Raw genomic sequence first — 25,462 nt, forward strand, 5'->3', positions numbered from 1 at the left:
TAAGAAGGGTTTTTGCTTTGGTAAGCAGATTTCCAAGCACATCAGTTCTAAGCCATCAACAAAGAATTCATTTTTTATACTGAATGGTATGGTGTCTTTAATGTAGGTTATAATTCCACCACCATTTTTATTTCTATCTAACCTGACATTTTTATAACCTGATATAGATATTTCGGCATCAGAAATAAAATTATCTAATCGAGTTTCACACAAAGAGAAAACATGAATGTTTGTTGTGGCTAAAATATTACGAATCTCATCAAAATTTTTCATCAAAGAGCAGACATTTAAATGGCAAATATTAATACCAGATAATAAATTCAGCTTTTCAAAGCTTTTTTCTACACTTTCATAATTATATGCAACAGCATTTCGAGAAGAAGTGACAGGATCATCAACGTACTGAGGGAGTTCTTTAAAGATACAAAAATCGCACATCCAATCGCCATCAGAATTAAAAGTATCAGTAGATGCACGTGAACATCTCAGATGAGCCCATTAGTTACACTGTACACATAATAAGGCATTATGGTATTGTTTTACTTCTTTACGGCAACTTAAGCATGGAAATTCAATATGAGTCACGTGAGTTAATCGAGACATAATTCATAAACAACTAATTATAGAAGAGAGAGCGAGAGAGGGGGAGAGAGAGAATGAATCAGTGGAGCAAAAGACCAAAATATCATATTGAAAGAGAAATGAAAGAGAGATAAATATAGATATAGAAGATATTTGTTCGAGAAACAGGATTGTATAGGCCATGGCGATATTGTTATCTACCTTTTGTGATGGGTTTCGGTGTATGTGACATGGATCGATATGAAGATAGAGAGAGGGGTGGGGGAGAGGAGCACGGATTATGAAAGTCATTCGCCTCGGATCAAATTAGACCAAAATTGTTTGTTTTCTTTTCACATTTCATCTCTAATATTCAATAGCGAAGAAAAAGTCATAATAGAGCAAATCAGTCAGCCTTTACGCCACACTGTGTCTGCACGGATGACGAGGCATAAAAATCGAAGAGGAACAATGGATTTTTTTCTTGCATGACAGTTCATAAGATGAGGTGTCAATCTTCCTTTACTCCTCTCCCCTGAGGCAACAGAGCCTAATATGTTTCTTTGAGCCGCGCACTTCAGGAGAGTTACCTGTATGTGTTGTTTGAGTGTGATTAGTAAAGTCCCTTGTCATAATCGTGTATTCGTTGGTTGAGAATGAAGAATGATAAGGGCGATACGGTGCCTCGAACACTATGCTGCCCTACTTTGGCAAAAGGAAGCAAGTGACATCGAGTACAAATGCTGCAAATGAAGAAAATATGTTTTTTGGTAGGCCCTTCAACATGGAAATTTGTGATGAGAAAAAAATGTCGGTATTCGTGCAAGTCATATGGTGATGCATTTATGACAATTCGAAGAATTTTGATATTCCCAAAGAAACTCATTACTATGTAACTTGCATCCTTTTGCCAAAATATTATAGATTTGTAGCAAACACGAAAAATCTGGCAAAAGGAAGCAAGTGACAATAATATCATGAGGTTGTAACTTGCTTCCTTTTGCCAAAGTATTTCAGATTTTTAACAAACATGAAAAATCTGGCAAAAGGAAGCAAACGACAATCATATCATGAGAAGGTTATACTTGCTTCCTTTTGCCAAAGTATTGTAGATTTGTAACAAACATGAAAAATTGGCAAAAGGAAGCAAGTGACAATCATATCATAAAGATGTTACTTGCTCCCTTTGCCAAAGTATTTTAGTTGTGTGTAAATATAAATGATTTAGCAAAGGAAAGCAGGTAACAATCATATCATGAGGTTGTAACTTGCTTCCATTTGCCAATTTTTTTCCATGCAATTTTGTGCACTTGCTTCCTTTGGCCACCCGAATATCTCAGAAACGGGCCAAAATTGTACCTTTTGGATTTTTCACTTAAATAGAGCATGCCTCAAATATGCTTAATCAATAAACAAGTCAATATCCATGAAAATGTCACTTGCTTCCTTTTGCCAAAGTAGGGCAGTATGGCTTTTGTGGGAACTTTGCGCGCTTATTTTTCTCAGCCGACGTGTTAATGATGTTCCAAAGTATACAAAGGAAACAGCAAAGCTGAGTCGTTTAAATATCACCTAATGATTACATTTGTTTCTCCTGTCTCTTTGACAAGTTTCGAATAAGTCTTTATTGGATTTCCTTCTATTTTTGTTATCTTTTTTTATTGGCATAGATTGCTACATTGATTATTGATGACAATTTTTAATAGATGTTACTTTTGATAATATTGACAGTCATGTACAACGTGCTCTTGTTTGATTTCCAAATAAAACACAAAGGAGAAAAAAAAAACCAAATGTTTACGTTTAAATGTTCAACATATTCAAACTGACTGAATGACTAACAATCAGAGAAGATCGACAAAAATGAGTGTCGGATAAAGTAGATTACAAAGAAATATAGGTGTCAAATAAAATCGTATTCCACCTCCCAGTACGCACTTTATCTTCTTCTTTTTTTTTATTTTGTGTCTTTATTTCTTTATTACAACTTCATTGTCAAACTATGTGAGGACAGGCCAGTGAAAAGGTTGAGGTTTCTTTTTTCCCTTTTCTCAGAAGTTACCATGAATAGTAAGATAGAATAAGTATTCATTTCTATTGGCTCATGACGCCACTATTGGATGTGGTATTGCCACATAGCCAAATCTCACTCTCTGTCAAATGTATCTCATAACACTTTTCTCATGATTGCCAACCATAGTTAGGTGCTTGTGAATATCCATGGCAGCATTTATCTTACATAAATCAATTTAATTCCCTGCTTTCTACAAATACCCATGTCTTTTTAAAGTGAGTTCTTGAGAGTGAACAAACCGTGCGACGATGACGCACCTTAAAACTATGATATTTTCTAGCTACAGCGATGTTTCTCGGTTGACAGGCTATCGAAACGTTGCAGCAGCCGCAGCGGTGACTGCGCTTTAAACAATGCATTTTCTCTCGTCAATGATAAAACAGCCATAGGTCCATGAAATGAGGTGATTTTTCGCCCCATTTGCAAAGCAGGGACCGAACAGTGAAAACAAATAGAACATAAACAAATCCACTATTAGATCAGCTGCACCTTTCCAAGATGATGCATAACTGTAACCAATGGGCATGAAGGTTGGAACGAGCCAAATCGAATGGAATTTCAATTTGCATAATGTATCATCTATTTGTGATTGTCGTTAATTTCTGTTGCGTGAGTTTCTTTTTTGGTAATATAAAATTTATATAAAGCGATGTTCATGCAAAATTAGTCATGTAGATGCGGGAAGTAGATTAAAGCCTTCACAAATACCAAACTTGTTTGTCATTATTGACCAACGTTTGGAAATACTGGGTACAAGTTTGTAACTAAAAATGCCATCCTACATTCAAGAGCACTTGCACTTGATGGACCTTCTTTATGGAATACTCTTCCTCTAGAAATTGCACTTTAAATGCACGTTGAATGTGATTTAAGCAGAATTAAGAGATAGATATAAAAAGATAGATATATTAAATTGCAACTCACCACACTCTTCGTTGTGTTCTGAACACAGTCCTGCAAAGGAAGGAAATGATTTAATTTCGTGAGTTACAATTACCATAGGTATCGAACGTATATTTCTTTATTATTCAGTCACACAAACAACATACACACAGACACACACGCACACACTCACACATTGTATACATAATCCACGTCTTCCATGTCATTGGACTTTCATGCATGTAACATGAGTGTGCATGTGGGGGAGTGTATATTCCTGGTGAAGTATGCGACTCACGGGGAACGCTTCACGAGTAACCTTGAACTATCATCAGAGACGAAGCAAAATGATAAAATGCCAATAATTTAACTTTAAAGTACTTTCATGCGTTTCTTGCACAAGTACGCATTTTTCATTTCACACAATGACCTAGTTGGGTGCACGCCAGGAGTTCGACACCCACTAGTCGTACAGCCCACGAGTCACACAGCCCACGAGTTATAAAGCCCACGAGTTACCAGCCCATGCGTCATACAGCCCACGAGTTCTACAGCCCATGAATCTCGACTCTACGCAGACAAGGCCCACAAGACCGACGCATTAAGCCCCGTGTTGTCTCTGTCGAACTTGTGGGCTGGTTTGACCTATCCAGCTATTCAAAGTGTTGAACTCATGGGCTGTATGACTCTCGGGCTGTATGACCCATGAACCTTTTTTTTTTTCAATGTCGAATTGGTGGGCTGTAAGATCGACTTGTGGATGTCGGTCTCATGGGATGACCCCTCCCCCCCCCCAATGACCCTTAAACTAATGTAATTTTCAGAAAAACAGAATCGGAAACGATCTAATACAAAATCGTGCATATAACAAGAAAGTAATGGGATATTACAGTTTCAATTCTAAAGCATTCATTTATTATTATCATCAGAAAATTTTATGATGGTACACACATTTCAATTCTCGTCTGTTCTAGCACATATGAAATATAAAGTGGTATCATGCTTTTGTTGAATAATATAGCAGCTACTCTCCCCTTAAAAGTCAACATTGTTAAATTAATATAAGACTGCAGTAGTTTGATGTGAAGGATACAAAACAATCTAAACCCAAAGCTTGGATTCACCTTTTAAAAACTCTGTCAAACCAAGCCAAATTTACCGTTGCAGCGAAACAAGCTTGATGAAATATTGTGCAAAAAATAGCTTTATAACGTTTGAACTTTTATAACGTTCTTATAACAATTATGATTAGATACTGCAATACCTCCAGCACCAAGGTCGATAACTAGGGAAGGTGAAACAGCAGATTGTCCTTGCTGTAACACTTGATTTTTTGTTTTTCCAATATTAGCTCACAACAACGAGATAAATGACAAGAATTAGGTTAATTATGTGATGAGTAAAAGGCTAGAAGAGCAATAAGGACGTTGCTCACCTAACTGACTGACGAAGGTATTGACACTGGTATCGCTTCGACCGATACTGGTCTAGCCGATACCGGTTTGGCTGATGCCAGTTTACCGCCCGGTACACCAGACTCACAACAATCATGAAGAAGTGTCCACATTAAAGGGATTGTACAGTTTCGGTTGAGATGGTTTCCAACTTTTTTCGCTGATGATTTTTTTTTTTTTTAGATAATTAGAAACATCTGATGAAATAATTATGAAAGAGCATTAGAGGAATTCAAATTCAAATCAAATGGTTTTTGAAATGACCGAAATATCCAAAATAAAGCGATCCTAGTAATAGGTGGGACCCACGTTTTATAAGAATCGCTTTGATTTCCTTTCTTTTTGGATATCTCAGCCATTTCAAAACCGATTTTCATCCATCTACTTCGAATTCCCCTTAGGATTGCATGCTCTTTGAATTTAATGGAGTGGTTTCTGAGTATCTCTCAACTAGTTAAAAGCTGTATCGTCACTTCAACCAATGCCATACCATTCCTTTAAATACAGTGACAACATCCTAACACCAATTAACATCAGATTCACGATATAATCAGCAGTCATCATAAAGACTTAATCACATTTTACACCGACTGTACAGCAGTGGATTTCATAACACCGGTGTACAATATACATCCACATGGAGAAGCAAACCGGTGTACAATATAGCTAGACGGCTTTAACACCCGATCCAACATTAAGTAAAGCAGTTGAAACGAACATCTGTATACTTACTGCATTGGTTTTCGTAACACTGGCCAACACCAGAGTCGCACTGCGTGCATGGGCTGCCCGACAGATAGGGTTTGGTCCCGACGTAGTTCCCCCTGAGTAGTGAATTAGAAAAGAAATACATTTAGTGCAAATATCATTTGATTATGTTTTAATAGTTCAGGGTCCCTTATCAGAATAACATACTGGTACATTCACTCAATTCATTTCATCACATTTCATCAACACAGCCACGTTCAACAAAAAATACACATGTACATGTATAACAGTTGTACGTGTATACATTATGTATTATTATATGTGTATAAATGTGTGTGTGTGTGTGTGTGTGTGTCTGTGTGTATTAGTATAAAAGCGTTAATAGGTGGAATATGCGTCTGAAAACGAGGTATCTTCGAAAGGGAATTCGTTCAAAAACGATGTATTTCGAAGAGAGAGAGAGAGAGAGAGAGAGAAAGGGAGAGATGGGTCTATCATGGATAAAGGGAACGTCGTACTACTACATAAAGTATGATAATATTATATGAAATCCATATCAACTACTAAACGTATTCCACATGGATCAGCATCCATACTTGTTTGTTAACATTGTTTTAGATTGTTTCACAGCGCAGACTGCTGTTTGAGGGTCATGGCAGCTCTCCCATTGAAATACCAATAAACCACCTATGAATTTGCTCGTCCTGCCAAATCTATCACCATTGAATAATCGAGAGTTAATTCATAGTTTAGGGATGCTGTCCCTCGGATAGGACATAAAATGGAGGTCCCGTGTATGAGAGAGTCACAGCTCATGCACGTAAAAGATCCCTCTTCATTCATTCATCGCAAAGAGCAGGGTGTCTAACCCGGTGAAGTGGTCCCACCCCACATCCAACTGGACCCCATGGAAGACCAGCTTAGTGTAGCTGAATATGGGCTATCCAGCCATCTTCACGGATGGAAAATGAATAACAACAATGAACAACAATGCTAGCTTTGTCCACTTTTTCAACAGCGTTTCAATAGAATCAAAAAAGATGAATCACTTAATGTTTCTGTACCTGGCAGTATAGGAACGTACATAAATAATGGTAATTCCTTTTTGTCAAAACTCACGCAGGTCCGTAATTGCATGTGATGATGTACGCGTTGGTCCAGCCGTTTGAAACGGTGTCACACCTATGAATTCCGCAACCTACGGCCTCCGTGTCAGCCCAGACGACCTGCGGTGAGACAAATATGCAAAGAAAATCCTGATCGACAAGTCTAATAATATAGATTCTCCTCTCAACCCTTTCTTTCCGGTAAGCACTATCTGGGCACCCGTCCCGCTTCATCATGAATATTCATCATCTACATGTATCCGTAATACCGTGGAAATACATAATTTTTTCATTTCCCGGCAGCGTTTTTACATTTCTCGGCAAAACTGAACATTTTTCCATCTCCCGGCGAGACGTTTTAACATTCCCCGTTGATGCAATTTTTCGAGATTTTTACATTTCCCGGCGATAAGTTTTGCACGTATCCAGCGTTCTGCCATTTACTAGTACAGTATCTTACTGCCTGATGAATATTCATGATGAAGCGGGACGGGTGCCCAAATAGTGCTTACATTTCTTTCCATTACCAAAGCCTCTGGTCCGGTACGAGGACATTAATTTATATCTTTTGCTACTCAGAAGGTTCGTTACTCCGAAACACAAATTTTTCTGTCTACATGTGATACATGTATTGCTACTTTTTTGTCAATCCGAAAATATAAAAGGGTTCTTTGGTATGCACAATGATGGTTTTATTCCGAAGATTCATTAATTATAATCCGAAATTGAAATAAGGTTCATAATCCGCAAATGTAACGACAGATGAAAATGTGTTGTGAAAGATACCTTCGAAATCACGAACTTTACTTCATGTTTGTATTAACGAACCTTCAGAAAAAAAAGAACGCTATTTCCTGTTTTTTGGATCGACAAACCTTCGGAAGAAAGAACCTTCGAAACGACAAACCTTCAGAATAAGTAACTTTCGGATCAACGAAATGGTACCGCGTAACCATACTCCAGGGCCCCATTTCATAAAAGATGTTAGGATGACAACTCTTGCTGGAATGACCACTTTCCACAGCAAACAGCCAATCAGGAAGCTGTATTCTTGTCGTTACCATGACAATAGCCATTCCAGCAAAGAGTTGTCATCAAATAAACTCTTTATGAAATGGGGCCCTGGGCTTTGGTTAACGATGACGACCAAAAATAGGCGGAGCCATTTATGAGTAATAAAACTAGTTTAACTTAGCATCACATGAGTGAATACCATCGGCTCCGTAAACGACACATCGATATTTCATATCTCTTTCTCGTTTTTGTCTAAACCCATTTAGCTCTTTATCTTATCTTTATTCATATTTGGGGTGCAGGTCACGACTTTGACACCCACGAATCATACAGCCCACAGTCATAGAGTCCATGATTCATACAGCCCATGAGTTTTATACTAAGCAAACAAGGCCCACTCGGCTGAGCTGCCGCGTCGCACGTAAATTTTCGAAAGCGCTTTTAATTAAGGGACAACGGACTGATGGACACGGACATTCCAAGGGGGTGTTTCATCAACGTTTGTCGGCGCCGACAACTTGAATCACCATAGTAACAGTCAGTGACCAGAGCATCTCAGCCGATCAAAACCAAGGATTTTGCCGAAATTGGCCAGCGCCGACAACTGTCGGTGCTCACAAGCGTTGATGAAACACCCCCCTGGTTGGTTGCTTTCTGTGTCACAGATTTTACTGTGTCCTCAATCGAAAGCTCCCTACTGACACATTAAGCCCCTTGTTGTAATGTCGAACTCGTGGGCTGTTTTTGCCTGGTGTCGAACTCATGGGCTGTATGACTCGAGGGCTATATGATTCATGGACCTTCTTTGCAATGCCGAACTCGAGGGCCGTATGACTCGTCAGTATTGGTCTCGTGGGATGACCCCACAATTTGGCTATATACCTTGCCTACACCGTATAGGGTACAACACGACTCATGAAGGTTTGTTACGCCCCTAATAATGAACATCGGTCAAAAATAAAACGTGACGGGTGCTGGTTGACCATTGTTAACTAGAAGCAATCCTGTATGAATAAGGATTCCAGTCATGGCTGAACCACCGTTATCTCTTATTAGCTTCAGACGTAAACTTTAGTTGAAATGAAATTTTAAATTTTTGTCATGGGTTTGTCCGATTTCTGACTATCTGTGCGATTTCACCGGTCGCTGCCCTTATAGTACAGGTGAGTCTCTTTATATCGAAATCCTCGGGACCTGACATTTTCTTTTGTTATATCGAAATCTCTTTATAGCCGAAGAGTAATATGTATACAGATGTATAGATGATTATTTTGGGAGCTGAAATTTTACTCCGTGTAACGATAATTTTGTATTAGCCGTGTCCGTTATAAAGGGAGTGCACTGTGGTATAATACCACACGCCAACCAACCTGGGTGTAATGACCACAGACTTTTCCAGCATCACAGCTGTTCGTATCGTAGTCGTAGTCATGGACCTCGTTGTACCAGGACTGCGTTGCACTAGCTCCCGAGGGCGACGAGGTAGTGCCAAGCCAGAGGTTCTGGCCCACCGACGAGTAGGGGGAGATGTTATCGGGGTTACCGTGTTCCCACAAACACTCTTCCGACCACTGCTGTGCCATCGTGGCTAGATCGTCATCCCAGTGCTGTGCGGCGTAGAGTATAATTAAAATAATTATAGTTATCATACCTTGTTCAATTTAATGATTTAATTGTGTCTTGTTTCTTTATATTGCAATTGATTGACAAACGGCCCTAAATAAACACTGATTTCTCCAGTGTTTTAGTAATAGCCATGAAAAATAAAAACCCACTCGACGCAAGGATCATAAATTTGAATAAAGTTGATACACAATACCTGCTGCTATAAGGAATAAGAACCATTACTGGCTATCAGGCGGATTCGTTGACACATATCTAGCAAGCAGGGAGTCATTGGTTTGGGGGCGGATCCAGGAATTCCGTTAAAAAAAAAAGGGGGGGGGGGCAAACAATATTTCTGGTGCTACCTCCGGGCTTCATCTCATTTTATTTCTTTTGTTTTAACAACAAATAACGAGGGGGGGGGGGGATTCTCCAATGGTTTGAGTCCGAGTATGTATGACCATGATTTTTATCATGGCTATAACACTTATCGATGTTTGTTCACGTCGATGAGGGACAATCATTTGTTTTTATCATAATTACCATGAAAGTGAAGACAATTATAACAGTAACAGTGAAGATGAGAAAGAGTAAGTCAAACTTTAGTTGGGGATCGAAATGATATCATATTATAAGTATGATGACAATTAGATAATCAAAATACTTATCATTATTATCATGAAAGTGAAGACGATAGTTCTGCTGTAAGTCAAACTTACAATATAGAAAGGATGATATATCATAATTATGATAACAATTTCAATAATAAGGAAACATACACAGTGGTAGTGCATTTACGTACATTAATATTGATAAAACAGCGATAATGCACTAATGATAACGAAAATAACGGTGATGGTCATACTAATAACAATAAAAAGAATATCGGCTGTAATAAGTATGATGTATACAGAACAATAATGATGCAAGTCATATGGGCGAGGAAAAAAATCCCCAGTGGCTTTGACGATAAGAGTGTCCTTTGTGTTTTAAAATTGAATGCATTTAGTTCGGTTATACATTCATATTTTTGCAAATTTCGACAGTAATGTACATTACTCGTATGCCTTGGAGAAAGTGTATTTTCTTTGTCTTATCACACTATGTATGTTTTTACATTGTAATATCATTATGCTTTTCAACATCGTGTACTCACTTGATTAAGCCTTTGGTTACACTGAGATTTCGTGTTGGTGTTAAATACGCAACTAAAACGGAACTGTACTGAACTCGATTAATGAATTAAGAGCAGGCAAACAACTTTAGTTAAATTCAGACATGAAATACTAATAGACGGCTTTGAACGGTCAAAAGTTTTCAACTATAATGTAGAAAGACCTCACCATCCACCCTCTACTGATTGTGATTACAATTCGTTATTCCGAAGGTTCTTTATTCCCTAGGTTCGCTAATCTGAAAACAAATAAGGTTCGTAATTCTGAAGGTAATGATTAACATCACAAGTTGTTGCGACCTCGTCATTGTTTTATGAAACCATTAAAAACTTGAAAAAATTCACTTCAGTTTTTAAGAAAGTTTGTGCAGTTCTTATTGACAGAATAATTTTGCCAATGATTTAATGTCTTTTTGAACATGTCTTTTTTTCTAATACATGACAATATCCCATTTCATTCTGTTGATAGCTCCGATTGTAAAACTTCAATAATAATTACAATTATGTAAATCTATCAAGTTCAATAGCCTCATACACCAAGAGTTGTCTCCTAACGGGTAGAAGTCCCTCCAACATCAAGGCTCTTGCAATGTTTTCAGTTTTATTTAACCTTTCGGGTCATGATATCTTCTTTAAAAAATACATTGTCAAGTGATATTCGCACCTGGTAGATATTCGAACTGAGAATGCGCAGATTGAGCATTCAGAGCCTAATTCACCACACCATCGTGTTTTCGCTGTCAGTGCGAGAATCGACTTGACAAGACTCGACATTAGCGGTGGTACGGTAGCCAGGGACAACCAGAAATAGAAGTCGACTACTTTTTTTTCTAGAAATTGTATGTTTTGGTGGTCCGATCGGGTGATCGAAATATTTGAGGGCGTACAATTTGTTTTTATGTGTTTTTCTCATCCAGGGAAAATGGGAGAATAGCTCTCGGCTCAGAGCTTGACTCCTGCACCCATTTCAGCTAGCACCGGCGAGTGCAGGGTTGCCAGATGGCAGCTAGTCTTCACTGCCAAACTCAGTCTATTTTACGCTCAGAATCAGCCATTTCATTTTTCTCTTTTTAAATCCACAAATGGAAGCAGGTATACTGGCACGTTGAATTTACTATTTCATGAATGTATAGCGTCATGGAAATCATGTTTATGCCCAATCAATTTATTATTGAATAGTTATATCAGACATACATATAGCAATGCATGTGTGTGTGTTGTTGTTGTTATTTTTTTTTTGGTCACACTAATAGGCCTACATGTTGTTTGAGGTTCCTCACTATCCCTGTCAATTTTCACATAGTCATCAAGTTTTAAAATCATTGATGTTTTATCAAATAATTTCATTCTTAATGTTTTGTATTTCATACCTCTTTGGCACAACGCTACACGCATTAGAAGCACTTAATCATTATAGCTGGTAACTTTCACATAATCGTTTTTTTTTTAATATCATTTGAATGTTTTAATGCTTGCATTCTATTTATTTTCCTAATATTCAGGGGCGCCAAAATCATTGTTGGGCCACCAAAATCAAAACTGGATGATTTTGGTTGCCCGAACTTGACAACAAACAAGTACGATGAATAAGGTCAAAGAGATGAGTCTTATTCCCTTTGATCCAATGCTCGTTCAATGGCGCCACTATACTAGAAAGACGTTGAACGTATATGCCAAACTTGAACTCTCCCACAGATGTAGGAAGACAACGCAAATTCATATCTCGTTGAACATTGTTGAAAATGACCAGTCCATCCCCTCTCTCAAACGGAAGATAATACGAAATGTGTTTGGTGATGGTAATTATTTCTGCTACCCCTATTGAAAACAGATAAGTGGTAGATAATGGAAAAGGCCAGGAGAAATTGCACAAATATTGCTGAAATGATAATAAAAAATGTATTACTTGACATTGACTTAACTGGACTCTTATGTGACATAACTTATCTTTATCAAAGAGCTATTCTTGAGGTTTATACCACATAAATTTGTCGGAATTAATCTGAAAAAGTAATACAATCGACTTTCCAGGGGGTACAATTAAAGATGATTTCACAACCCAAAGCTAAGATTATTTTCTCTTTTGTACACATTTCTGGACGGGATTGAATTTTGTTTTCTGAAGCTGAAAAAAATATGTTACAGTTCAAAATGAATCTTCAGATTGCTAAGAAAGATGGCGGCATCGAAAACAAACCGATCATCGCAAAGGCACAAATGCACCTGCGGAATTCCTTTTTTGAAACCATATAGCTGTTTTGATAATTGTAGGCAGTTGGAACTCCAACTGAAGAGTTTGTTCGCAAAAACCGATAAGTCTATATTTGTCAAATGGAGACATTTGCGATTAAAGGTCAAGAAAAATAGAGAATAATAAGAAATTTTTTTTTATTCTTTTGACCATAACTTCAAAAATTTACCTTTATATGTAGTGACCAATATAGCATTTAAAAGGTATTATTTTGTACTTTATGACAGAGACCGTACTTCAGAATCTTCAAAAATGGACTTGTCGGTTTTTGCTGGGTTACGCCATTTCCTGACCCACTTCATCTGACACACTCTTTCTGACACACTTTTTTGCCATTCATTTTGTACACGGGGTAGTTTTCATGAGACGGCCTCTGTTATTGGCTACTGTGCTAATGAATATTCAACAGCCTTACGATTTTTTTTCATAATCGTAAGTCACTCGGTCTGATTCTGTGTCTGTGATTGGCTTTTAGCTATTGACTTACGCGTGATATCGTGATATCGATCTCCTCAAGGGGGTCCATGACGATATCTGATTACCAGTGTGCGTGTGTGCGTGTGTGTCGAATTGCGCAAAATAGTGCCAGTGAGTGTGGCATAACTTCTGCAGGTTTCCTGTCCATTTCTCTCTCTTTTTCTCTCTTTTGCTTTCGTATCATCTTATCTCTTAGTTATTCTTAGAGTACAATCGTACTACCACAAGCGTTTTTCCCCATTTTTTGAAGCGATTATCTCGTTTGCAACAATTTAGAGGTGAGTTTTTGTTCCAGTGTTTGTTGAGTTTTTTGTTTGAACACGATGTAGATTATCTACGTGTGTGCGAGAACATTCATGGTACCCACTCGTTTGTTTCCGTGTGCATTTTTACCGTACAGTGTCTTCATCGTTCGTCTTCCAAGCAGCGAGTTTTCACCCTAGTTTTCCTCAACGTAGTTTTTTACCTCAATTTTTTTTTTTTTTTTTTGCGGTGCAAGATGTTCAGTGTATTTTTTCTACGGTAAAATGCCATCGTTGATGATCTCCGTGTATTCATTACTAGTTTTCCACCTCCGTTTCATTTTGTGTACAACTAACATTGATCTAAAGTCTAACGTAGTTAACTACAAAGTCTGCGATGTCTGTACGTTTGCTGATGTGTTTTTGTGAGCTGGGAGTGACTATGGTGGGAATGATATTCAGGGTTTTGCTGTGGTTGAGATGATAGTGATGATGATCATAATGATTCTGGTGATAATATACGAACCCTTTTGATGATGCAGTTTATTTCGTGTGACCATGACGTTGATCATTGATGATGGCGAGAACGACACGAGTAGCCTAGCCTAGGCCAAGGACGAGAGTGACACTGTCCACGGGGGCTGTTGCTCGCTCATGCACAGGAGTGGTCTAAACCTAGAGACCTGCATTTCATCATTTTTTAAAAAAACCTTTTGGTTGTTCACTTGGGTTAGTGCTCCAAAAATTCGTTTCTCTAAAGAAACTCAACCAAAAGCTTGACAATAAAGTTGCATCAGGGCTATTCTTTAGTAAATATTAGATCTAAATGGCGATGCTAATTTAGTTTTCATTTAGAAATCGATTATATCCCATTTTCTTTGCTCATTTTTCAAATGATAAATTATTTAGAACTTTAAATTTACTTAAATTCTGATGTACTGCATTCACCATTGTAAAAATCAATAAAAAAGAGCCCGCTGAGCAGGTGTTTCATTCTATCCTTTTCATTTCCTCCCTATCGTGTTGGTTTCCTTCCTGTCACTTCCTTCTTTGACCCTGGATGGAAGAAAGAAAAAATCCCATCTTGCCATGTAAAGACAGAACACATACCATCATGAAATATTATGACATTAGAATAGTTTTAAAAGATTATGTAAGTCTTCAAAATTCTTGTGTGTGGAAATAAATAATAAATAAAAGGTGATTTCTTACAGAGCAGTTCTTTCAAATGTCCAACAGCCTCAGAACAGCTTCGATAATGAAGCTAGTGAAATCTGAAAACTATCGTGGCAACAAGTGATATTGATAGGAAATTCTGACAAAAACTGTCACAACATTTGATGTTTAAATTTGTCTAGTTTTATTGGATTGGGTCATGAAACTATAAATGCCACCGATAAAATCACAATCGCTCTCAATTTGAACAGAGGCAGTAGGGTAGGAATGACTCAGCAAACAGCTGATTATTTATGCGTCGTATCCATGGGCAACGGCGGGGTAACTGCAAGAAGACGCCCGAAATTTAGACTTCAGTCAAGAACTATTTTTTATTATTATTTTTTTATTCAAAACATTTTTCTTTAGATTTCAAAAAAAAAAGGTCAAAATATTTCATATTACGCTTCTTAAATGTATTATGAATATTTGAAGTAGGGCCTATTTTTATCGTGATTTCATGAAGAATTAGAATTATTATGAATATATAAATACTAGACGGGCTGAACAATGAAGTCTAATTTTGCCCCAAGAATTTGCAGCCCACCTAACCCCGGGACGCTCCGTATACACAGTTACACACTGTGGGAGCACTGCGTGTTGGGGCTGGTCGCAGTTACAGCCCACCGTACGTGCTGGTGGTGCATTCCTAGCGTTCTTGCCGCACTCTCCCAGCCACGTGCAAGCATGCATGCAACAGTCACCAACAGTCACATAGAGTACATGTTTAGCTACTTCACCGATCTCACTCCTGATCTCTTGCAAAGAAAACCTTTACAAGTGTAGAAAATTCTCTCGAAACTAGGCCAGACATGAATTTGGAACATACATTACAGTGTCAAGACCTTTTCAGTGGACTTTGTTTTCGCTATTTTGTCTGTTTAGCTCTTGAATGTACGACTTCTTACGTCCGATTTGTTTTTTACCTCACCACGTGGTACTGTTTTTTCAGCCCCATGCTTCCTCCATGTGCACACATGTTGTAAACACACGCAAGCCAACGGCACCGCGATCGAAGTTTGAGCGATAGCGATAACATGTGTGGAGCAGACATGCGGATTTCAGCACAGATGAGTAGTTGAACGTATCACGATTGTAAAACAAATATTTTTCTATGTCACTGCCAATTTGAATTAGGTTATCTAATCATAGATAGATTACGATTTTATTCTAAAATATATTAGCTATAGCAAGAATTTGCTTACATGAGAGTTATTTGATAACATTGCAAAATAAAACCCCCGTCATTGAATGGAATGTTCCAGAGCTATCTCGGGGGTTGGGAGCATGAATACCCTTCGCGTGTAGATCGCGCCGTAGGGAAGATCGCGCCCAAGTTCATTGCCGACTTAGTAGGCAGGCACGAAGATTACTAGTACACAGAGGCCCGTACGTGGAAAAAAAGGTACTGGAAGCGCACGTAGTAGCAAGGCCTACACGTGGATCCATGGATGAGGTTAGAAATTGCCGCGCGCCTCCAGCTCACCAGCTCCTGGCCGCCTCTTATTGGCCGGCCTTGAGCGCGACGTTCGACAAGCCATACCATAGTCTTGAATATTCATTAGCACAGTAGCCAATAACAGAGGCCGTCTCATGAAAACTGCCCCGTGTACAAAGTGAATGGCTAAAAAAGTGTGTCAGAAAGAGTGTGTCAGATAAAGTGGGTCAGGAAATGGCGTAACCCGTTTTTGCTAACAAAACATCCAACTCTTGAACATCCTTGGTTTGAAACAGAGCGTCAGCTTCGAATATTGACTTTTCTCACCCCAGCTTCCTATCATATTCTTTTGACAGTTAGTGGATTTAAGCACTGAAAGGCTAAACCATTATTGATACAATGCACGCTCCGTTACCGTGAAACTATGCGCGTCATGGAAAATGTGTGCACGCAACGTGGATTTTTATAATTCATTGTAATCCCGTGAGCCGTGTCCAAAGAGCTTATAATGAGCAGTGAGAAATATCGCCTGGGATGTTTGTGTGTGTGTGTGTGTGTGTTTCCGTGCGTGTGTGTGTTTGCTTAAATCATTGCACTGCACCGCTGGAGCATTATGCTGCAGCATTTTACCTTCCTCTTGTTCTCTATCGATTTTTTTCTTCCCGTTCCTACTACCCAATTATTTTCAAGGCAATTTTGTTGCTGCTGAGCAACCGCCAAAAACAGCTTTCATCTTCACAGTAGATGCAAGTTAAGAATGTACAATTAATCGCGATGATCGACAATGTTGGAAATGATGATGATGATGGCGATAAGAACAGTGACACTAAGTGAAAAAGAACATAATATCAAAATCAGAGGAGCGAGAATGCAGTGCTTGATTGCTCGACAGAATCGAAATGATTCCATAAAGCGAAGTATTATAAGTGGTAATTAAAAGCAAATATTATTGGCCACGGCTTCCTTAATATCAAAGAAAATGTGTATCATTTTGATGTATAGGTAAAAAGATGTCACGCATCCTCCAATTCGTATCTATGGTAATAGATGTTGATCATCAACACTAATTCTAACACCTTAAATTAACGAGCTTCTACAGACAGGCTGTGCAAACATCGATGATATGGACTGTGCATAAAATCATTGTTTTTTAGTGAACCCCATTCAGATGAACTCACTAGTCTTATTTTTCTGATTATGTTCTTGTCCCATGTTTGTTGTGTTCTATGTACAACGACTTGAAACAATAAGAATTATCAGATTTGTTGTTATGGGCTATAAAGATGAAACTGAATCGATTGAATTGAATCATAATATCCAATGAAAATATTGCCAAACAATATTCCATACTTAACGTTGTGTAAATGAAGCCAGAAAGAGCATTTAGGACAACATTGAACAATCAACAGTGTTATCTTCCCTCCAATCACTTTTAGATTCCCGACTTGAGAAAAATGGGAATTATTTCTTCTCTCAGCGAAACATTATAATTGCAAAATACATGGATGAATCATTCTCTTAAAAGTGTATGTTATTGACACTGGATTGTATACAATAACTAGATGCCCATTTTTCTTTACTAAACTTCCTCAGCTCGTAAGCCTTCCGACCTCAGTCCTGAAAAATAGACTATAAATGTATATGTAGAATGGAACAATATAAGAAGAGCACATCACTGAAAGTTTGAGAGAGAGAGAGAGAGAGAGAGAGAGAGAGAGAGAAATCCCCGGACAATCCGTTTAAGAGTTATGAACTTATGAAATTGTGGAGATTAGAAGACTATACTACAGATCATGAAATAACAACATGAACTACCTTATCTATAAAGCGCTTGTTTCACGACGTTCTCGTTTTTCATGCCAAATTTTCCTGAGAATGTACCGATTTTATCTAATTTAATCTGTTCCTTATAACCTAATCATTATAGAGCTCTGTACCTCATAAAATGAATTTCCCTTTAGCGAACTATTAAAATAATGCTTATCTATTTCTCCTTTAAACTTAGTGATGGAGAGAAGGATTTGATCCAGTTTACTATCTATTTTCTCCTCTCTTGCTAACTATTAGTACAATGTATTGATAACTTTCCTATCAGACCGTGCGAGGAGGTGCGCCACTACATGCCGGTGACCTTGGTTGCCAAGGCAACGTGTAAACTTAGCCTTGCAACAACGAATGTTCACAGCAAACTGGCTGACAACACGCAATCATTATATGCCCCAATACGCAAATAATCCAGACATTCTGCCTCTGTGATAATATATAGTTCTCGCTATGAATTGAACAAAAAAAAAAAAAAAAACACGTCATCTAGAGCTGACGATTCGTGCGATTACTTTGATGAATGAAATCAAGCGTCATGCAAAAAAATCGTTATTCCAGTATAGAATGTTTTGAATAAAAGTCAGCGTATGAGTATTGACAATGTAGAGGTGATGGATGGTATTGATGTGCATCTAATACAGCTTCCCTTGGGGAAAAAAGAATATAGAATTCTCATTGCCCGTGCTCCACCCCATAAAGCCTAAGAGACGGACTGATGGGAACAATATGAGAGAGAGACGGAGAGACGGACAGACAGACAGAGAGACAGACAGACGGACAGACAGAGAGAAACAGGGGCGGATCCAGGAATTCTGTAAAGGGGGTGGGGGGAGGGGGCGCAAATAATATTTCTGGTGCCACGTCCGGGTTTCATTTCATTTTTTTTCTTTTTATTTCTAGTGTGTTTAACAAAAAATAAAGGGGGGCGTGTGCAGGTTGCGCCCCCCTCTGGATCCGCCACTGGAGAAAGGGGGGGGGGGAGGAGGGAGGGAGGGAGAGAGAGAGAGAGAGAGAGAGAGAGGGGGGGGGGGGCAGAAAGAGAGCTAACAAGAAAAAGAGAGGGAGACGGAGAGAGAATGCAATTTTCTAGGCTTCTGGTTTGTATACAAACAAAGGACTTCCAAACATAAAAAGCTTTGATGACAATACCATCAATAGTTATACATTGTGTGTTCATGTCGGAGAGCCCAGCTGTTGTAAAAAGGGGAGGGGTACATGTGTATTAGCCACAAACAAAAGGTACAAGGGTAACATGACGTGAAGCGACTAGACCCGTACAACTGTCGTACGAGCTTTAAATTGAGGAATATGTATAAAATACACAACATCATAACAGTGGATATTAAAATAACAATTACTACTCTTACATTGTACAGCCAAGTTGTTGAAGAATCACTTCTCTTCTTGATTGTAGTTCATTTCATTTATCTGCTACAATATGGCAAATGATTCAGCCAACATGGCTGTTTTCTTCCTCATGTCCGCATCATGAGATGACAAAAATGACATGTTGTAAAGAAACATTATGTGCAGGTCCATGAAAGTTTAGAATACACAACATAAAGGATATCAGGTGAAACAAACTCTTATAATGATTATGATGATGATGATAATGATGAAATTGCACTTGCATTGTGCCATTTACCTGTATAGGACACAATTATAATCATATGTATGATTCTTCGACGTATAGCATCCGAATCAACATTAAACCACTCTGAGTGAACGTATGACATCATTATGATTGTGTTGGTCTCTTACAGTATTGCCCTGGTATACCTTCTAAGTCGACATTTCACAAGCCGAAAATTGCTTTAGTCGAAGAAGAATTCACCTCGGATGGCTAAATCTTATAGTGTAATTAAAACATAAGTAAGTATTCACAGCTCATTTTCACGCAGACACTTCGCATTTTGCACAATGCACTGCTACATTTTTTCTCTCCCCCTTTTTTCCCTCATCATTATAGATTATTATTATGTCGTATTGCTTAGACAATCATTTTTGAGGCTATTGTCCTCGTCAAGCGTTGCTTATGATGATGGTCTCCTGTATTTCTCTTAATTTGTCTTTGAATGACAGATACACGGGATCCTATGTTTGCATTTGCATAAAAATAATGCCTGCTTGTTTTCATTTTGCACTATGTTAAAACAATCGTTCACTGCAAAAAGTCCGGTGTTAAATAGTGAACACCGAGCTGGTGTTAAATTTTCGGTGCTCATTTATGGTGTTAAATTAACACCTACGGGTGTAATTTCCAAATTTTAAACTGTTTTTTGAAGAGTTTCTTAGTAACTGCATTTCTTGTTGATTTTTAATTTAAACAAGACGATCAAGAATTTTACATTAAAATACTAGATTTTTGAAAACATGTGAAAATAAATTTACACCAAGGTAACACCAGCTGGTGTGGTCTCTTATTGAAGCTGGACGGGTGTTAAACCATTGATATTAACACCAACAAATATCAAATCAACACCATGTGGAGTCATTTTTGAATTAACACCAGTACAGTGTCAAAATAACACCAGGTACAGTGTCAAATTAACACCACGAAGTGTCAGGTGAATACTTTTCAACACCATCACAGTGCATTTTTAACACCTGTGGGTGTGGTCCTCTATTGAAGTTTGATCGGTGTTAGATTTAATACCCATGGTGTTAAATCTAACACCGATGTTTTTCCAGTGTTGGCTATTTGAATAATCATTTATCTGTTTTAACTTTCTGATTCAAATCATACTGTGCTCAATTAGTTGTTCGTTCAATACGGACTTTGTACTTCTATGTATGAAAACGAAATTCAGAAATAAGATCAAATAGAATCAAAGAAAAAAAAGATCACGTATATATCGAATGATATTCTCTGTTCACTTTGAATCCGAATTTGACGAGATTGACAGTTTTAACGTCTAATGATGTGAAGTGGGTCACCTATGCGTCATGGGTTCGAGTTATACTGTGTGAATATACTTGCCCAAGATGTTTACCCACTTTTGTCCATCTTGACCTCGGATCGGCCTGGCAATGCACCAGTAACATTACGGATATGACAAGATGTCTTTATTCAAACTTAACTTGTCTTGAAGAAAGAGCAAAGGTAAAAATCATTGATTTTTCTCTTTCTTTTCATCGGCATCCTCTAAAATCTTCTCCCTCCCTTTCTTTTTCTTCTCCTTCATTTTCTTGTTACTATAATTGTGCTAACATTATTATTCTCATTGTTGTTGTTGTTGAACCTTTCAAGAATACGAGATCAATTCGTAACAAAATAAAACGAGATATTGAAATATTCCAAATGCTGTAAATACTCAGAATTAGTAAACAAAACATAGGTAAGTATGTTATATAGACACATGACTGTATAATCATATTATATAGACATAAATACATAAGAAATAAGTAACAAACACAATTAAACAAAAGAAAATAAATAAGTACAATATGTTACCATGTATTTCATGTTGGATGCTTCTGGGGAAACTTGGCTTCGGAGTTCATTATGTTTGTTTAGGATCGCCTCGATCTCGTCGGCGTCGAAAGATGTCGACCTTTTCACTCGGCGATGTCGATCGTCGTCGAAGTTGTTCTCAACAGAACGTCTGACGGAGTGAGCGGGGTGGTGATCACGCCCGTCAAAAATGACCTGGACCTGTTCTGTGATGTACAGGGCCGCACCCAGAGTGAACGTTCCCGTGTCTGGTTCCCCCGCCAGAGCACCGGGACTGAGTTCGGCTTCTACCGACCTACTCGCGATTAGGGCGACGCACCAAACCAAAGCCACAATCATGATGTTAACACCCTATCTCAGCGTCAAGACAACTTTCCAAACTTTTGAAGGGAAAGGGGTATAAACAATTTCCCCTCCCCTTTACAACAGAAATGCTCTGTCGGTAGTGGTCGGGTTTAAGACCCGTTCCTCGAGAGAGCTGGTTTATAAATCTGATCAGTCCGTGAAAATGATGGTTTACGTATTTCTCAAGAGTCTGCCCCTTGTGAAATTGACTCCAGACAGTATTTCAAAGACATTTAATAACACAGCGAACAAACAACCCAATTGAAAACTTTCTAGACCGTCTAGAGCCTAAACCTTGCCTATTGACAAAACCACGGAGCTGTCTTTGTAGAGACGGAGAAACTACCGATCGGCGAGCAGTAATCAGCCCTCGTCATTGTGATGTCACAATGAGAGTATTGATGAACAGCGATGGGCTTTGAACAGGGCTTCAAGTAAAGTCGGTCGATTATAGGCTGCATGCTGAATATGAGGCAAGCAAATCAGAGGACGCCTATCTAAAGAGAGTGAGAGAGAGGGCCGGGGGGGGGGGGGGGGGAGGGGGAGGGGAGACAGGGGGTTGGAAAAAAAAGAACTAATAATGCACAGCGAGATCAGCTCGTGTCCACGTAAATTCCATCACAATAATGTCTACTTATCGATACAGACGACTAATTTTTCACTTTATAGTCTCTGGTCACGCAGAAAGAATAAGGACAACAGTGGACAACTGAGAAGATTTTGATTAGTACATTCGCTCGATCAATTACGATATAATAGCCATTTGATAGCAAGGACGTCAGAAAGGTCGTGTCAGGAGCGTGGCGTCCTTGGAAGGTATAGGGTTCGAAACCCAAAAAGACCGCTGGATAGTGCTCAGTGCTTTCACACCATCCCATCTTTGACGAGAGGGAATGAATTACGGTCTCTGTGATAGGACAATAAAACCTGGTGGGTATTTAACCGACAAATTCACCTTAATAAACATGTGGATTACTGTCTCTCTGATTGGACATGCATGAACCTGGGTATTTAAAGGACAAACTCACCTTAACATACATGTGGATTGAGTGAATGCAGCAATATCAGTAGAACACATCACTGAAAATGTGAGGAAAATCGGACAATCTCTTTATCAAATTGTTTAAAAATAATTAAAAAAGAAAAACCTGAAATTGAACTAAAGCACAAGCACCTGGCATAGTATAAGGGATATCCTCGGTGATATCTGCACCAAATTAGAACTATAATATGGCCATGACCATTGAATATATATGAAGTGGGGCGAAGTAAAAAAAAAACAAAAAACAAAAAACAAATGAAAATGTCCTAATGGCGACTTGTATACCTCCGCCATATTACATTGTTCTTTGAACAGGTCTGGAGTACGTCTTGACAATGTTACACGTGCAGTTTCACATACTTGGCAGAAAAAATGGCATGTTTGTCACAAAATTCAACGGGTCGAGTGTTTCCTTTCCTTAAACTAGGTATGAATGGATGGACTTTTATTGTCAAAGACTCGTAGACTGAGCAAGTTTTAAGGAATTTGAGCATTCTTACTTTGACCAATCTATTTCTTATGCCAATACATTGAGCGGCCATTTTAAAAATATGGGAAAAATCCTGTCATTTTACTATTTCACTTGACTTTTGACCATAACATAGCCAAAATCTTTCCCTACGCGTCATTGTGGAGTAATGGTGGCATGCAAATATACCGTGTTTGTTTTTTATGCATTGGGTAATCTCCAAGGTATGGAGGAACTGTGTGATAATGATATTTCAACAACAGATAGTAGAATTTCAAGATTTTACCTTACGATGATCCTTTGACCTGCATAATGAATCTCACCCAGCTCAGAAACGAGTTGCCACTCGCTGACTAGTTTTCTGGCCGCACTCTTATTTCCCACTTTGTCCTTCCTTTTGGATGTACTTTCTCGTCGCACTCTGATTTCTAACTTCCTTTTTGATCTGTCGGAAAGCGGTGCGTCATGACACTTGAGCCAGGTCGTTTATCGCAGTAAGATATCAAAATATCTCTTTCGTGTATACCTATACCTCAACAGTCAGACCGCAACGCGGCTGTTAATGAGCTTAAATAAAAAAATATATCGCATGCGCAGGTTTTTTGCGCATGTCATCAACACCGGGTGTCCCAAGATTTTGTGAGATATTCAGAGACAAAATGCATGGTCGAAGAGATTCACTTATTGACAACATGAAGATCTACTATCCGTGACTAATTGACATGGTTTGTGAATATTCGAAATAAATCACACATTTTAATGCTTACATTGTATAAAATGAACTTATGATACCATATTATTCTTATCTCTGCATTACATCGATATTTTTAAAACGACCCTAGACAAATTATAACAAGGCATTCTATTTATTGTTCACCCGACCCGTTCAAAGGTTGAATCACCTCATTAATGATATTCAACGTTCTAGAGATACTTGATATAATAGCACAGTAAGAACTGAATTGGTCCCTCGCTTAGAAAACTAAAAAAAAAAAAAAGTCTCGTCGAGTAAAAATCATGGTGTGACAATTTGAGATATTTTTCTAAATGTGTCTGAATATGATAGAAACATAATTAAAAAGAAATAGATTCTAGAGCAAAATATACATTTTATTTACTTGGTGTAATGTTGAAAATGGGCTGAAAGCTAACAAACAGACATTGTAATGTACATTCCCCACAAAGCAATTGCCGTAATCATTGATATCATCATAATAGATTTTTTTTTTTAATATTTATGAAATCAAAGGGAATTCAAGAAATTAGTTATTCGAATGGCCCATTTAGATAAAAAACAACATTACATACCTTGCAGAACACTTTGAATGTATAGACAAAAGTTTGAAAACTTAATTTCCTCTCCCGAGTGAAGTCTGGCCGGGGTCTGGAAACACTTTTGCTTTAGTGGTGTGGAACAGCAGCACATAGATGCCAAGTTCAATTTTTTTTTATGAGTGAGATTTTCATGACTAAGAATCTCGGCGCGTGTGCATGTGCGTGAGCGAGGGAGCGAAGCAAATGAGCAAGGGGAGGGTGTGGGAGCTGGGTGTCCGCCCTCCGACGGTAGGGAGCTTTTTCATTTTTTAGCTCTTAATGGTGCAAGCTGGTGCATACTTACCGGTAAGTGACTATTCTTTACTTATTTTGACAGACAAAAGGGAAGTATGCGTAGGGTCAAGTGCAACTCTCACTTTCATTCTTTAAGCTATGCTCCCAATGAGTGAGAAAAACGGGTGTCATGCGTGAGATCGTGAGACAGACCCTATATGCTCGAGTCTCACTCACAATGCGTGAGACTAGCTTGGTAGCTCTGCCAGTAGAACATGGACAAGATAAGTTTCTTCCGGATCAAATAAATATTGATCATTTTTTTCTTCAGGCCCAACATTTTCATCAAATTGGATTTGAAGCCATTTCAAATTGTATGTTCTCTACCATATCGGAGGAAAGGCTGTTCCATTTATGATGACATGCTTATTCAGAGCTGTCAAAATTAAAACCATGTGCATGTCTGAACTTTGAGTAGACTTGCATCTTAATACGTCCAAACTGCTTTCATAGAGGCCTACCCATTTAACTCTTGGACAACTTCCCTCTCAAGATCAGACAGCTGGAAATTAATGTTCC

The 25,462-nt window shown here is 38.3% G+C and overlaps 1 protein-coding gene across 1 annotated transcript in view; it reads right to left on the reverse strand.

Moving 5' to 3' along the window:
• Nucleotides 1–21,818, reverse strand: part of LOC139712207 (uncharacterized) — a 41,128-nt gene extending 19,310 nt beyond the window's left edge. Inside the window, exons 1-5 of the mRNA XM_071624047.1 lie at nucleotides 21,480–21,818; nucleotides 9,170–9,406; nucleotides 6,799–6,905; nucleotides 5,704–5,795; nucleotides 3,560–3,589 (exon numbers count right to left, since the gene is read on the reverse strand). Coding sequence (XP_071480148.1) covers nucleotides 3,560–3,589; nucleotides 5,704–5,795; nucleotides 6,799–6,905; nucleotides 9,170–9,406; nucleotides 21,480–21,818 — 805 coding nt within the window. The remainder of the gene's footprint in view (nucleotides 1–3,559; nucleotides 3,590–5,703; nucleotides 5,796–6,798; nucleotides 6,906–9,169; nucleotides 9,407–21,479) is intronic.
• Nucleotides 21,819–25,462: the final 3,644 nt, after the last annotated feature.

Source organism: Diadema antillarum, unplaced genomic scaffold, assembly GCF_040938485.1.
Source record: "Diadema antillarum isolate AM-2024a unplaced genomic scaffold, OU_Dant_1.0 seq00001773_RagTag, whole genome shotgun sequence".
Lineage (NCBI taxonomy): Eukaryota > Metazoa > Echinodermata > Echinoidea > Diadematoida > Diadematidae > Diadema > Diadema antillarum.